The 16,689-nt window shown below is 42.3% G+C and overlaps 1 protein-coding gene and 1 non-coding gene across 3 annotated transcripts; both read right to left on the reverse strand.

Moving 5' to 3' along the window:
- Window positions 1-1,921: 1,921 nt before the first annotated feature.
- LOC111958948 (zinc finger protein 90-like) lies at window positions 1,922-13,329 on the reverse strand. Of its 2 annotated transcripts, none has more exons than XM_023980338.2 (8): window positions 13,055-13,329; window positions 10,860-11,034; window positions 10,561-10,709; window positions 4,851-10,356; window positions 4,363-4,526; window positions 3,573-4,178; window positions 3,039-3,308; window positions 1,922-2,774 (listed from the first exon to the last, which is right to left on the reverse strand). In XM_023980338.2, exons 5-8 carry the CDS (start codon window positions 4,523-4,525, stop codon window positions 2,512-2,514), a joined length of 1,302 nt encoding a protein of 433 aa, XP_023836106.1. In that variant the 5' UTR covers window position 4,526; window positions 4,851-10,356; window positions 10,561-10,709; window positions 10,860-11,034; window positions 13,055-13,329; the 3' UTR covers window positions 1,922-2,511. The 2 variants fall into 2 exon arrangements, with proteins under 2 accessions (XP_023836106.1, XP_023836105.1); XM_023980337.2 differs by having other exon boundaries at window positions 1,924-2,774; window positions 4,363-4,536.
- A 476-nt stretch (window positions 13,330-13,805) lies between these two features.
- Window positions 13,806-16,291, reverse strand: LOC111958952 (uncharacterized). Its single transcript, XR_011474884.1, has 2 exons — window positions 16,124-16,291; window positions 13,806-15,622 (listed from the first exon to the last, which is right to left on the reverse strand). It is a non-coding gene; the product is annotated as an uncharacterized protein (transcript).
- Window positions 16,292-16,689: the final 398 nt, after the last annotated feature.

The following is a 16,689-nucleotide window of genomic DNA, read 5'->3' on the forward strand; positions in this document are numbered from 1 at the left end:
GTCTGTGCCTCGACACAATCCAGTCTCAGAGCTCTACAGACAATTCTTTCGACCTCATGGCTTGGTTTTTGCTCTGACATGCACTGTCAAGTGTGGGACATTATATAGACAGGTGTGTGCCTTTCAAAGTCATGTCCAATCAATTGAATTTACCACAGGTGGACTCCAAACAAGTTGTAGAAACATCTCAAGGACGATCAATGGAAACAGGATGCACCGGAGCTCAATTTTGAATCTCATAGAAAAGGGTCTGAATACTTATGTAAATAAGGTATTTCTGTTTTTATTACATTTGCAAAAATTCTAAAAACTTGTTTTCGCTTTATGGGGTATCGTGTGTAGATTGCTGAGGATCATTTAAAAAAAAATCAATTTTAGAATAAGGCTGTAACGTTACACCATGTGGAAAAAGTCAAGGGGTCTGAATACTTTCTCGAAGGTACTGTACACTAAATAACATATGTGTGAAATTTGTTTTGATATATAATGGACCATTATCATGCAGCTGTCTCGAAACAGGGGCAGCGGGAAAAAAACATGTCATCTATGCACTTAAATAGTGAATGGAGGACGCTTTTCTCATGGTTCATTTTCATTCCAGCCAGATAGGCTATACTCCTGTTTCAAAGAGAAGAAATGTGCTTAATATTAGGAAAGTTGATAAATATAGTATGCCTAGCCTATAGAAAGCTGATGGGATCCTCTTTTTAATAGAGGCTATCACTCTGTTTTCTCAATTGCATAGCCTATAGAAATGTTGCACGACATGAGGTCATGGGCTCTCATTAAGTGTTTGATTAGATTTTTGATCACATTTGCATTGATGTCAGAGTGATAGAGAGACAATAGAGTGCCAGGCAGTTAGCAAGTTTGGTATGCTACTAATGACCATCAGCAGCATCAGAGCTTGGAGAAGCCTAATTTCTGTGACTAAATGGTCACGTGGAATTTGACTGCCCTCCTGACATGTGTGCCGGTAATACTGTCACCGTATCAGAACTAATTGCAACCCTCTCTACCGAGTTCCAAACTGCCTCTGGAAGCAACGTCAGCACAATAACTGTTGGTTGAGAGCCTCATGAAATGGATTTCCATGGCTGAGCAGCCGTACACAAGCCTAAGATCACCATGCGCAATGTCAAGCGTCGGCTGGAGAGGTGTAAAGCTCGCCACCATTGGATTTTGGAGGAGTGGAAACACATTCTCTGGAGTGATAAATCCCGCTTCACCATCTGGCAGTCCGATCTATGAATCTGGGTTTAGCGGATGCCAGGAGAATGCTACCTGCCCCAATGCATAGTGCCAACTGTAAAGTTTGGTGGAGGAGGAATAATGTTTTTCCATGGTTTGGGCTAGGCCCCTTAGTTAAAGTGAAGGGAAATCAACGCTACAGCACACAATGACATTCTAGACGATTCGGTGCTTCCAACTTTGTGGCAACAGTTTGGAGAAGGCCCTTTCCTGTTTCAGCATGACAATGCCACCGTGTACAAAGCGAGGTCCATACAGAAATGGTATGTTGAGATCGGTGTGGAAGAACTTGACTGGTCTGCATAAAGCCTTGAACTCAACCCCATCGAACACTTTTGGGATGAATTGGAACGCCGACTGCGAGCCAGGCCTAATCGCCCAACATCAGTGCCCGACCTCACTAATGCACGTGGCTGAATGGAAGCAAATACACACAGCAATGTTCCAACATCTAATGGAAAGCCTTCCCAGAAGAGTGGAGGCTGTTATAGCAGCAAAGAGGGGACCAATTCCATATTAATGCCCATGATTTTGGAATGAGATGTTTGATGAGCAGTTGTACACATACTTTTGTTCATGTAGTTTACATGTCGTAGTACAAACATTATTGCTATCAAAATGATCAAAAGCTGGTTTGGTCTGTTTTCATCCTATCTTTATTCATGGTACAGATGAATTACTATTCTTTTTTTTATGTGAATCTCTAATAAATATGGTCATGCTTTTATTTTGAAAACTACTCCATTTTGACACTCGTGCTTTTCGAGTTGTTAGGGCCGGGACGATACCAGTATCGTGGCAAGGAAACAAAACACAAAGTGGATTTAACTTCTTTGGGGAAACAGCCTTGAAGTTGGAAACAAACATCATTATGTTTTCATCCAGAATCACATATTTATTTTCAAAGCTATAGCTTGGAAAATAAAAGGACCAGAGTCTGGTCTGCTTCGCGTTTTKATTTTTGGCATGGAAAAAATATTGCGATACTGGTATCGTCACAGCCCTAGAAGAGATATTAATTCAAAATATATTTTGTGAGGATTCTGTTGGTGTTGGAGAAAGTTGACATAAGGGTTGACACTAAGACCTACAATGAAATTATAGTATAAATCTCATAAGTGACACGTAATTTCTTCGTTAAACAACTTTATAAATAGTTAGTCAAGGCACTCCTGGAAAACAATCCTATATATATATATCACTCCAACTTGCCTCTTGTCCTCTTCATCTTGGTATCTATGCTCCCAGAACCATCCTCTCTCAGCTGGCGTGTGCCTCGGTGCAGTGTTTGGTCAGGGTGCTTTCCTGTATGAATCTCTCTCCACAGGAGGAGCAGCGATAGGGTCGTAGTTGACCCCTGGCAGGTCTGGAAGTCAGGTAGGCATTCCCTGGTGAAGTAGGTGTCGACAGGGATGGGGGGTGCTTGGCCGTCATGTGACGTTCCCAGSTTCGAGGGTCATTGAAGATGATATGACAGTGCTCACAGCTCGTTGGACCAGCTCTGTTTTTTTCACTGTCCATACCTGAAATACCAAGCCGACACGATGAAAGATCTGTTGATGTGTCCTTGAGCAAGACAGTTAACCCTTATTTGCTCCAGGGGCGCTGTACTACTATGGCTGACCATATAAAAAAACATTTCACTGCACCTATTCGGTGTGTGACAATAGAAACATTGTAATTTTTTTTAAATAAATCACAAAAAAATGTATAATTATAAAACGTGAAAACTGAAAGAAATAATAAGTACATAGACTGTATTAAAAACATTCAAAAATTCTATATACCCTCAGCCTCTCCTCCGTCTGTGCTTTCTTGGACAGAGTCTTCTGGTCCAGTGGGGGGCAGACTCCACTTGCTGTGGGTGCGTTGGTGAGCTGAMAGCAGYCYGGAGGAGGGGAARGTACYGTCGCAYACACAGCAGGCAAACACTGTGCGACCTCTGAGATGTCTCTCATACTCTACTGGGTGCTTGAAGCGTAAATGCCTCTCTTCTGTCTCTGCATCCTGAAAGGTCATGAAACACTGGTGGCACTGAGGAGACTGGGGAGGCTGGGCTAGGGGAAGAGAAAGCTAATTAGACACGGTTAGGAGAACCAGTGGATACACAAGTGATGTGGTGATTTGCTGCAAAGAGGAAAGATTGTCAAATACAGGTAAATACTGAGTCATTGAAAAGAGAAAATAACAAGATACATACCATATCTAYATCAGAATAATCGGTTTTAAGACACCAGTTCACAGAATTCCAAGTACCTTGCAAATGAGAGGTGAATCCATAGCCTAAACAAGAGGAAATACTAATAAAGACCCAGCCTTACCTGAAACTCTGGTTGAATCATTAGAGATTACTGCAGTGCTTCCCTCCTCTTCCTCTCTCACTGCCCTGTCCTCCTCATCTTTCCAATTCCTCTCCTCTCCGTGCTGTCTCTCCCGGTGGCTTCTGAGTGCTGTCAAGTTGCAGAAGCTCTGGCTGCAGTCATGGCACTGCTGTCGTTCAGCCACAGTCCCGCGGCGGCGGGAGTGTGAGCGCTTGTGGGAGGCCAGCTTGCGCAGGCTCTTGATTGTCCGTCCACAGACCCCACAGACGTACTGGGACTGGCCCATGTGGCTGCGCTTGTGCATGATGAAGGCTGTGGGGCGGAGGAAGCGGTCGCCACACACTGGGCACCGGAACTCCAGTTTGACCTTGTGGCCGTGGGCGACCCCGTCCTCCCCCGCGATGCCAGTACAACAGTGTCCCGTTAGCTGCCAGGAGGAACTGAAGCAGCGCTGACACAGTCTGCAGCACCAACTGGAGTCTGACCCAGAGACATCCTCAGTCTCAACAGCAGACCAGCACCTCTCTTCGGTCTTTCCCTTCCTATTTTTCTCCTCCTCTGCTTCTTCCAGGGTGTCTGTTTCCTCAGGGAGTTGGTCGCATGGAGCTGGAGTTGAAATGCGACCGTGATTTAGTGGGATAGCAGGAGCGAAGAAAGTAAATGTGTTGAGAATCAAGGTTGAAAATAAGAGACTAATATATTGTATCGTGCTGTAAAATTATCAACACTACCAATTCTGTTTCTGTGCAAGTGTTGGCTTGCAGGCTCCTAAACACTTATTTGGACCCACCTGTAGTGCCTTGTTCTAGGCCCTCTTCTTGCTCCTGTTTGATGAGCGTGTCAGATGACAGTGGACCATTGGACATCTGCTCCATATGGTCTTCCTCTTGTTTAACGATGACCATCAGCATGTCACCATCCAATGTCCCTCCTTTACCACATAATGTCTCCATCCTATTGTATTCTTTGAGATTAGTAGGCACATCAATAGGGTATGATCAAAAATAAATGGCTTGAACATTTGGTCCTTATTGCTAAGGCTTATTATAAACAGTCTGTCAGCTGTAGAACCATACTCTGGTCACCGATCAGACTACTTTCCCAAATATGGTTAAATAAAACATTTGTGTAATTTCTTCAGTTTATAGCCTACGCAGTAAAGATAACATATTTAGGTCAAAACAGAACACCTCCTGTTTAGTTACCGAGTAATTTGTACAAGATATCATGGACAGAACATGGCTGTGACCGTCAATGACCTCAAATTCCGTCGCCTACCTTGGCTGCTCCTCAAGATTCAATGGATCCTCTGTCCCTTGCGGTTTAGTGCACGGGTGTAAAATACTTCAAAGATACCGGTGAACTACATCTCTTGTTTGCAGTAGAATAAACATATTTGCATTATAACTAAATTATATGCATGTTCTCCATGTTTGATGTCAACCGGTGCGCATCCGATGATGAGATTGTGAAGATTTTTTTTTTTTAGCCCAATGCTTTGACCGTGGCGTGACTTACTGCCGCACATTTGGATCACGCCCCATTCTGTCGTCTGCAACCGTAACAAACTATTAGCGGCGCCTCACAATTATAATAAAGCTTTATCACAATTTCACACTATACATAAGGGCGCAATAAAATACAATCACTGAAAAGTAATTACATTTAATAACAATTTAAATTAGTCTCACATATGTCTTAAAATTAAAATGTAGTCGATAACACATCAATCTGATTTCAAAGTTAAAGTCTTCAAAAATGTTGAATCTTACATTGACTCCCCATCATCTGGGGAAAGTTAGTTTGTTCTCCACAGTGAGCAAACGACAATACCATTCAATACTTCCATGAGAGCAGTTTCTTCAAAAGGGCATTCTACAACAAAATAATTTGAACCAGTAAGTGAATCCCACATGACATGTGTCCTGTTGGCCTACATATGTACTTGTGCGAGGCTATATGTCTGTAATTAAATAAGCACAACATTAGAAAGGTGGCTTTTATTCTTATCTGACACAATAACTGAGTGAAACTAGAAAGTAAAATATACAGTATGTAAACAGCTGTCAGTTCATCAGAAACAGAACAGGAACTGCTTTTCTAAACAAAATAACTTTCTGTAAACATGAGGGAATGTAGGCCTATTAGGTAAAACGACTAGAGTATTGGCAGTGAAAATATTTTTCTTGCATAAGTTACAAATCAACACTTAACCATAGAATAAATGACTAGCTTGCAAAACATGAGGTTTCAAATTTTCTTTTAAATAAATGGACAGAATAAAAATGTATGTTAATCACTTGTATTGGTAGGCTAAATTACAACATTATTTTTTATCAGTTGAGAATCAGAGTCTAACAGTAAGAGGTTAACAATGACAAAAAGAGGTATGACAATGTTCAATGATCAAGCATTGGAATTTACACTCAAACTTCCATTGAAAAATAGATTGCAGGCCATGATCTGTCCTCGTCTCAAAACCTGCTACAGCTACAAATGTATAAAAGCACTGACCATCTTTTCAGATTAAGTGACACCCGCCAAAGAAAAATAAAATACTGTCAACTTAAAATTGATCATAGTGTAAGTAATTCAAATAACAACCAAAAGTAATCAGCTTCCGTAATGACCATCAAGCAACCAGAGTAACAATCTCCATTCAACAGAATATTCACTCAATCACATCAATAAAACAACCCCTTATGTGTTAAAAATGCTGCTTTTGTTAGTTGACCTATAAGTCATTTCTAAACTGATAAACCTCTGAGAAAGAGATGGGGGGGATAACGTGCCTTTGTGATAGAAAAAGGTCCCTCATTTTCACTTCTTACACCTCTCCCCTGGCATGCTGCAAATAATGCTCATAGAGTTGTGAGACAGCAGGAAACTGAACACCACACTCCGCACAATCCAAACCCCCCATTGTCGCCTTGTCCTCCTTGGATCTAGCAGCACGTTTAGTCGCATTCCCATAAATTCTACTCCGCTTCCTGTTTACATTCCCATCATTTCTGTCAGGGTATGGAATGGTCTCTACCTGTGAGTACAGTGGCGATATAGGGCTTGTGAGCGGCTGGGTGGAGTCATATGACCGGAGGCCTGGTTGGAAACCTGGGTGTTGCATTGGGGGAGGCACAGGTATAAGGGGTGACAGTGAATGTAGTAGGTCTGAATGGTTGGAAAAGTAATGAAGGAGATGTGAACCTCGTGGGTGGTTTGCTTGAAGAGGCGGAGAAGGGTAGTAGGTATGGTGGAGTTCCTGGGAGTGTGTTACGCCACTGTTCATGTGAGGGTCAAATCCATTCATGTTGMAAGGTACATCATGTTCATGTGTCGAGGGAGAGTAATCATAGCAGTCGTCCTGTATCCACATACTGTGGTCACCTGGTGAGGAATGGCAAAGCTGATGATTGAAAAGCAAATCTAGTGTCCTGAAGCTGGRGTTACACTCCTCACATTGATAAGGCAGGCACTGCTGCTGGTCAAGTCCTTGGAGGGTTTTGTTTGGTCTCTCATCGATCCACTGGTACTCCGGGTGTTCTCGCAGCATGTGCTGCTTGTAGGGCCCAACGAAGCGGAAACCTTGGCGACACTTTGGACATGAGAACCGTCCTAGTTTCTGTCTGTGGARTCGCTGGTGAAGCCAAAGCTTTTTCCAGCTTTCKAGGGTCTTTCCACAGCAGTCACAGGTGTAGCTCTGACTGTGGGCATGAGTTAGCATGTGGGCTCGGAGTCTCCCTGTGTGTCTGAAAAGTCTTCCACAACGTGGGCATAAGTACTTCCTCGGGTCAGAGTTACGATCTAGACTGTTCAACTTTGATACAAGTGGGGTGAGATTGTTTGTGGGTATAATGCATGTTTGGAAGGGGCGCAGAGTTGTAGCAATGGCTTTATTGGGATGTGTTTGTGAAGACAGACGACCACTTTGTTTTTGCTGTGGGGTAGGTTCACAGTTCAGCAACGAGACAGAGGAAGCTGAACTCTGTCCAAGGTTCTGAAATGGTTGATTATCAGCAGCTGCAGGAAATACTAATTGGGTGACTGGTGAATGACTCTTGACTCTTGGTTGCTGCGATCTTTGCTGATTAGGGGCTCTAGGTTTCCAAYTCCTAAATTCAGATTTGGATGTCATCTTCTCCCCCCTAACTTTGGTGCAATATTGGTGGTGCTCTTCAAATTCTGACATCACACTAAACAGCTGGTCACAGAATAAACAGCGAAAGAGCTTCACACCAGCATGGGTTTTCAGGTGGGTTTTGTACTGACGCCTCTGAACAAATCTCTCTTCGCAGATGTGGCATGTAAAAGATATGAAAGGCTTRTTCCGGCRKRCTCTGTCATTACTCTCCCTCAGACCCTTGCAGGGATGTTTTTTTGCAGACGACAACTGAGTGAAACTCTTCCCACACCATGTGCAGTTGTAAGGCTTAATGGACCAGTGGGTCACCTCATGAATACGAATTGATGAGCGATTACTAAAGGCTTTCCCACATACTTTACAGATATATGGTTTTTCCCCAGTGTGCATACGTATATGAACCTGCAGACCAGACCAAAAGGGAAATACTTTCCCACAAATGTGGCATTTGAGTATTCCCCCCTTTCCCCTTTTTCTCCTTTCTTTCAGAGAAACAAGGGGTGTATGAGTGGCCTCATTTCTGTTATCCTTCGTTTTACTCCCAGACTCAGAGTCCTGGTTCGGGTTCTGCGAGTGCCACTTGCAATGAGCAAGCAATTCCTCTGAATTACTGAACTTCATTTTGCAATAAGGACACTTCAGAGGCTGACAGCGCTTGTTATGTTTCTTGATATGACTTTTTAAGTTAGATAGCTGGGCAAAGTCTTGGTCACAATCAATGCACTTATAGGGCCTTTCGCCTGTATGAGTGCGTAGATGGACGGTATATACAGAAACAAAATCAAAATGGCGTCCGCAGTACTCACACGTTTTCCCTGTGCCTTTTGGTCTCCCTTTTGGTCGACCCCTAGCCTTTGAACAACTGCTTGTTGGGTTATATTCAGTTTCATCGCCTACACCATCTCTCTCTTTCTTGATTTTCTTACTTGTGAATTCTTCACCTTGTATGACATCTGATTTCGAAAAGGACTCATGCGACATAGTTTCTAATATGTTTACATCAGTGATGATAGGATTTTGGTGACTCTCAGGCAAATCTTTAAATCCTTCATCTGTTGACTTACTTCCATTTGAAAAGCTGTCATTTGTGTTGCCCTCATACTCCCAAGCTAACTCGCCACAGTCCATCTCCTTTCCAACATCACCATTGCCTTCATCGGCCTGCCTTGACATGGTGTCTGGATCTCCCCGTGAGGTCACACTTTGGAGTCTACCTCTAGCATCAATGCACCTTTTCCTCTTCCCTTTTTTGTATTTAGTTTTTCCAAAAACGAACCGGGATCGCTTTCTGGGAGCAGTGCCAGCAGTTTCTCTGCGTTTGTCGACTTTGAGTGGCTTTTTGAACTCAGTGCCATCACAACTAGTATTACAGGGCTCAACCTTCACACTGGTGTCAGTGTGGCATTGAAAAGACATGAGACAATTTGACTGTGCCAGGGAATTAAAATCCCCCAGCTCTATTTCAATATCCTCACACTTCACATTAGAGATCATGTCAGCAGTCCCACTTGACCTCCCACCTCTCTGAGAATCAACGCGACTAAGCGACACAGACACATGCCTTGCTATATAATCTAGTGAATGCTCAGTCTCAATCTTCTGATGTTGTGGTGGAATATCCTGAGAATTCAAAGATGCTGTAATAGAACATGATTTTCTCTGTGATTTTCTCTGTGCTAATGCAAACTGCCTCACGAGTGTTGTTTTCTTTGGTGGTCGTCCTACTCTGTGTTTAGGCTCAACAGGAGCTTCCTCAGGCTGAGGACCAATGTTTCCTCTCTTTTCCTCTTCAAATAGCATCTCATCAGGTTCCTTTTTAATTACAATTTTTTCTTCTGTTAAATGGGATTGTTGCACTGAAATAGTGTTCATGGTTCTTTCTGGTCGTTTCTTGGTTGACCCCTTTGGTCGTCCCCTTTTCCTTTTTGGTTCCAAGGGTGAGATAGCCACAGGGCTGGATTCAGCTGGTTGATGGTCTTGGGGGGACGAGTCAAGAACAGACACCGCTGTATTGCTTGGTTCACAGTTTAGAGGTAATGCTTTTGTTTCAATAGCTCTGAGAGACGTGTCATCCCTGTTTTCTACATAGTTTGTAGTAAAAGAAATAGCATTCGCTCTGTCAGACATTGTTTCACTCCAATCCTTTGATTCTGCAGTGATCAGATGAGAAGAACTCTCCTCTGTTTGTTGCACAGTATGCAGCATCTTTGCCTTCTTGTGAGGGCGACCACGTTTCCTAACAACGTCTACCGCTGCTGGCCTTGTTACACCCACCAGCTCTTTTGTGATACAGTTCAATGTTTGCTCACTCCCAGTAATTGATAAATGCACTTCAGGATTGGCACTTTCACATTGAGTTCTAGCATGACCAGTAGCAGGTGAATTAACATGCATTTTCTCCATSTTTGCCTGSYTCTTTGTGKMCTTTCTTCRGTGATTAATGRCACCAGAGRTTACCTRTCCGGYATRAGGAWGGACAYCCYAAACAGGGGTACCTGGTAGTGACCGTGTGTCAGAGGGTTCAGCTACCACTTTGTTCTGTTGGCTTTTACTTTCTCTCTGTAGTTGGGGTCTTTGTAAGGGCTCCTTCATAGGTGGCATGTTATGGCAGTTGTCTACCTCCTTGCTGATCTTCTCTTCAGATGGCTGTAAAAAATATATATTTTTAAAAAGGGTATAACACGTCAATACTTTTCTTTTGCACCGGTCTTAGTTTTCATAATCAAATATAGAAACAGTCAAACGCAGCACATATCGCACAAATATATGGGTATATTGTATCAGATACACAGTTCAGGACATGAAAATACCCTGAAGGGGGACACATTAGAACAGTAGCGTCTCCATTACCAGTATCAGCAGTTACCGGTTTCTCGTTAGTCAGGGCAGGCAAGGGTTTAGGAGGGTTGCTATGGGAAGCAGATAAGGCTGACTGTTTCCTCATCATTGACTCCTCTACTGAAGGAAATTTGACTTCCCATGTCAGTCAGTCTCTTGCTCTGTGTTTTCAAACCAAACATAGGGAAGAGGTGAATTCTCATTAAATCTAGATTCAGTATGGAGTTTTTCTAGCCTCTGGGATACAAGTAACAAGATGCTACTATTTCCAACATACATTAGTGACTTTCTTATGCTATTTTAATACTTACTGTCTTTATTTTTAGGCAGGCTCTCTGGCGGGACTGATGAGGAAAATATAAATGTTCAACGTAGATCCTCCAATAACAGCCCAGGCAAGAACGATCATCCAGCTTTTGTTCAAACCACGCGTCTCCTCTTCCACCACAAACTAGCCAGGTAACCCCCACTACTGTGCCCAGGTACCTAAACAGAAGAAACAGAGGTTTGAGCCATGTGATTCTACGTCATACCATTGAAAACTGTCCTGGTCTAACAAACTAACGGTCATGTTATGTTGTATTTTGAGTTTACTTCCCCTTTGCACATAGAAATGTTAGTCTTTCTAGGGCCCCTAACAACACAATCCCCCCACACCGTGGGGCTTCTGGCAAGAATGGCCAAGAACACCCCTTCTATAGATTGGGACAAGACAGTGATGGGGCTGTGCCACTGACTTGAAATCATTTTTTATATATTTTTTAATAATAATTTAACAACCATACCACTGGTACCACCACATTTTGCATCTGTATTTTCGCACCAGATTTAGCAGCCTGTGCAACATTTTATCCCCATGCTGTCATTCAAATTGTCTCACCAAACAACAGCTTACATGCATCTCACATACTCACACACTGATGTAGTGTTGTTCTGTTGGGTTTGAATGTTCCAACTTGTGTCTTCCATGTCTTGAATCTGAAATATCTAATTTACATAATTATTCACACGCCTGAGCCAATACATATTCGAATCACCTTTGGAAGCGATTACAACTGAGTCTTTCTGGGTAAGTCTCTGAGACATGTGACAAACTCATTCCATGGAGGGCCAAGAGTCTGCAGGTTTTCACTCTTCCTTGTTGAATTAAGTTCACAGATTAATAAGGAGCTCCCCTCACCTGGTTGTCTAGGTCTTCATTGAAAGTTTAAAAAAACAGCAGGCACTAGGACCTCCATGGGAATGAGCTTGACTCACCTGCTCGAAGAACTTTGCACAGCTGGATTGTACAATATTTACACGTTCTTAAAAAAAATATTCAAACTCTGACATCTGACAAGATGATTGTTGATCATTGTTAGACAGTCAATTTAAAGTCTTGCCATAGATTTTGAAGCCGATTTAAGTCAAAACTGTAACTAGGCCACTCAGGAACATTCAATGTTATCTTGATGAGCAACTCCAGTGTAGATTTGGCCTTGTGTTTTAGGTTATTGTCCTTCTGAAAGATTAATTTGTCTCCCAGTGTCTGTTGGAAAGCAGACTGAACCACGATTTCCTCTAGGATTTTGCCTGTGCTTAACTCTATTCTGTTTATTTTTATTAACAAAAAAAAAACTCTWGTCCTTGCCGGTGACACACATAACATGATGCAGTTACCGCCAGGTTTGAAAATATGAAGAGTGGTACTCAGTGATGTATTGGATTTGCCCCAAACATAACACTTTGTAGTCGGGACATAAAGTACATTTCTTTGCCATATTTTTTTTGCAGTTAAACTTTAGTGCCTTATTGCAAACAGGATGCAGGTTTGGAATATATTCTGTTCACTGTCATTTATGTTAATATTGTGGAGTAACTTACAATGTTGTTCCACCCTCAGTTTTCTCCAATCACAGCCATTATACTCTAACTGTTTTAATGTCACCATTGGCCTCATGTTGAAATCTCTGAGCAGTTTCCTTCCTCTCCGGCAACTGAGTAATGAAGGACTCCTGTCTCTTTGTAGTGACTAGGTGTATTGATACACCATCCAGTGTAATTAATAACTTCACAATTTTTACCCATCTACCAATAAATGAGTTAGTCATTCAAAAAGARGTTAAACATTATTCTACAGAGTGAGTCCATGCAACTTATTTAGGCTTTCCATAACGGGGTTGACCACCTGACGCAAGACATTTCAGGTTTTCATTTTTAAATCATTTGTAAAAATTTCTAGGGACATAATTCCACTTTGACATTATGCGGTATTGTGTAGGTATGTGACAAAATCTCAATTTAATACATTTTAAATGTAGGCTATAACACAACAAAATGTGGAAAGTCAGGGGTGTGAATACTTTCTGAAGGGACTGTATGTAGCTGTGTCAACTAACGTTAGCTATAGCGAAATTCTGCAGGTAGGCCGACATGTTGGAAAACATGCTCTTAATCCAGTTAGCTAGCTAAAGAAARATGCACGCCATAGCTAGATCTGTTTCATGTAAAACTCGCAGTTACTCACCCAAAAATGTTAGTGCAAACTTGTCCTCGAACCACCAGTTAGATAGCTGTCGACATGATGAAAGCTAGCTAGCTAATGTTAACATACCGTTTTGTAGACCAAACCCGACAAATATCAATATTTATAAATAATGCATTGCACATAACATGTATGTTTTCGCCAACGTTCAGAGACAGTGGTGTGTGCCATAATTTTAAATGTTAGCTTATTGTATTCGTGATTCAATTGTTTTTTTCTCCTCACTCAACATCCGATAGGCCGGAAATGGTGTCGCGATGCCTGCCTACCTCATCAAAGATGGACAACCGGGTAAAAAAAAAAAGTTTACCCAAAAACTTTGTGCAGTGATAATAAAATTCTCATGATGGCAAAATATTCTACGACGACTAACCTATATTTTTGTATGCTATGTGCATTCACAAGTGACAAACTATGTCAGAGAGCTATCCCAAGCAATCAGTGAATTCATTATCTGCATATCCATCATGCTCTCTTGGCAGAGGCTTTAACAGACCCTGACTTGTAAAACAACTAACCAAAATCTAAAATGGTCTCTTACCTTAAACCTACCTCTAACCGTAACCTAATTTAAGTAATTCTGGAGAAAAATAAATGTTTTGCAGGTCAGGAGTGTCCGTATAGCCGTTTCCAGCTTTCACTTATGGCTGCTGCTATTGCTTTGGTCCCTGAAATACGGAAAACACACAGATTATTACACCTTAGTTGCTACAAAAGAAAGGGAGAGAGCAGAAACAAAACAATATTTTATTCCAAGACCACAGAAATGGCTAGAAAGAACCAACATGTTCTTGTGATATGGCCAATGCTGCTTTAACCACATTTTCAGTAAAGCTACTGTAAAAAAACAAACGCATTTTCAAAAGACAAACTATCATACAATGTTTGTGGTTATCTGAACCATACAGACTGATTTGATACTGCATATGTAACATTTTCAATGTCATTTGACAAACACACAAGTGAAAAAAAAGAGTAAAAAATAAAATCTAGGCTACTGACAGATTAGTTGGATATTGAGTAGTTAGATAAGAGTTAAGCCGGTACCTTACAAAAAGGGACCATACCCATAACCCAGAGAAGATGTTTATGTTCGTTGCAAATGCAGAGGGTTCACATTGGGAATGCTTTTTGCACTGTTCATGTCTGTAGTACTGGGAGGGAAGAGGTTAATTGTTGGTATAACAGCTGACTTGGTTTGGTGAAGGAGCTTTTATGCCACATTCACGTGCTAGTCGGAAGTAGGAAACACGGAAATTTTCGACTTACTAACTGGTTTTTATACACATGTTGTGTTCAACCAGTTAGCAAGTCGGAAATTTCAGAGTTTCCCAGTTCCGACTAGCACGAAAACGCATCCTCAATCACAAAACAATCATCATCCGAAACCTCKGTTTTTACAGAAACGGCAGACAACCCGGTGCCCCTATCCGGGCCAACTGCTTTGTGGTCGTATACAGTTACATTCGTTGAAGTTTGAATGTTGAACGCCAGCTCCTTGTCACCATTGCTTTGAGGCAAGGAGTATGGGCTGGTCCCGTCCTTCCCTTTTCTGTGACCATTGAGCTGTTTGCCAGACGTCAGACACAGTTCCTGTGCAAAAAAAGATGCCGCCATTGTGCAACGGTGCCTCTCGAGCAGCTTGACAGTTTGGAAGGGCTCCTGACACACTCTACACTTCAAGTATTTTGTTCCAGAATTCCCTGGAATGGGATGCTGTGAGACCATATGCATCCCTAGCTGCAGCTCCCCACTGAACGGGTCAGGACATTGCTGACGCTGGACAACCTTCTTAGCATACCCCGCGGGCTGTTTCCTGTTACTCAGCACTGTGGCAGTGGTGAATCTGGTTTCAGGAGTTGCCCGATATGAGCCACACTGGTGGTGGCCAGGCTGTGGTGACTTGTTGTTGCTGAGCAGGAGAACCCCGCACCGCAGGCAGCCATGGACTTTATTTCTTGCGTGAGTGTTGTGATGCCATACGAGTAAGTCTTTTGTTGCAAAGCCCAGTTCACAGTAGGCACACCTGTAGGGCTTTGTCCTTCCAAACTTGCGCAGGGTCTCCACCAACACCACTGGCTGGAATTGGTGCCAGAGGTCCGTTGTTGGGGCACTTGGACCAGGTGGAGGCTTTGTGGCTCGTGGAATAGGGGCCGATAGCATCGGAGTCGGTCCGGGCACAGCCCAGCTTCCCTGCCCCGCCGTCAATACCAGCCTCGAAAGCTGCTCCTTGTACTCTCTCTCCCTCTGATATTGTTCCTTTTTTATGGTGCTATAATTAATTASAGTGTGGCCTGGTTCATGTAACCCACTGTGGTCCATCATATCAACATACATGGAGAACTCTGTTCCACAGGAGCAGATGAAACCAGCCGCAGGACAAAAGTGATCATGAAATGACGTTTGGTCTGGAAAGATCCTTTCACAACTAAAGCAAAAAGGGGGTCCACCATCACCAAGCTCCCTTTCCCCTTTCATATAGTTCCGCTTTTGCATCTTGACCTGTCCTCGATGTGATGATTCATGTAGAATAGGGTCTCTCTGGAGTGTCTGAGGTAACAGAAAGGATATTATTTTAGAAAGCCTGTTCAACAGTACTGATTAGAAATTATATATCCACAGGGAAGTATTGCATAAAAAGCAGGGCACATAATTCAGCAACACAACATTAGGTATATGTAGGGCGTGCTAGCCTTTAGACTTAAATAGCTAACTTGTTAAGTAGTTGTGTGATATCGATAATTTCACTATGTAGTTAGCTAACACCTTGGTCGTAAATCACTATTTAACGTCGTCACCCAAAGCCCGGCGCTGGCCCAAATTTGGGGGTCTTTGTTTCTTGGACCAGTGGGGTGTTCAAAAGCTTAAACCCAATTTGCAAACTAAAGCTTAATAGTACATCGACACAAGTAATTATATTTGACATATATACCTAACTATATTGATAGCTAGCTAGCCAGCCTAGGAAATGTTTGTTAGTATAGCTAGCTAGCTAACATTAGCTATCCATTCCCAAAACATAGCTAGCCTAGCTAACGTTAGCAGCATTACCTTACACCGGCGAGTCACTGCTGTCCACGTTCATATTACTGCCATCGATCATCTACAATTCTGACATTTGTAACTTAGCTATAATATTMCTACGTAGCTTTATTCAAATTTCATAACCTTATAGGCWGAATTTTGGAACGCATCCGCGGCAGCGAGGTGGAAAATACAACTTACTTCGTTTCGTTGGCGGGTAAACTTCCAAATGCAATGTAACACTGCCGCCTGTCGGTTTGGAGTATGCAAGTTTGAGTCAAAGACAAAGGGCGAAGCGAGAGGGTTTACTCCGCCCAAAATCTTTCCACAGAACCTTCATTATTAAACAAGAGATGAGTTTTTGTATGGGGTCAATGCGTGTCGAATTTAGTCAAGATAAAAATGAATAGCTGTTTTGATACGTGAGGTTTATTTGATCTTATAGAAGTTTCGTAATGCTTAGGTTGTAAAAAGCGTACTGATATAAGCGTGACGCACAGGACATCCCAGCAACTACGGAGTTATCCCTAGTGTAATTTGAGACTGTCTATGTATATTAATGAAGCAAGCGTAGCATCTTCATTGAATACAGG

Source organism: Salvelinus sp. IW2-2015, linkage group LG35 (assembly GCF_002910315.2).
Source record: "Salvelinus sp. IW2-2015 linkage group LG35, ASM291031v2, whole genome shotgun sequence".
Taxonomy (NCBI): Eukaryota; Metazoa; Chordata; class Actinopteri; order Salmoniformes; family Salmonidae; genus Salvelinus; species Salvelinus sp. IW2-2015.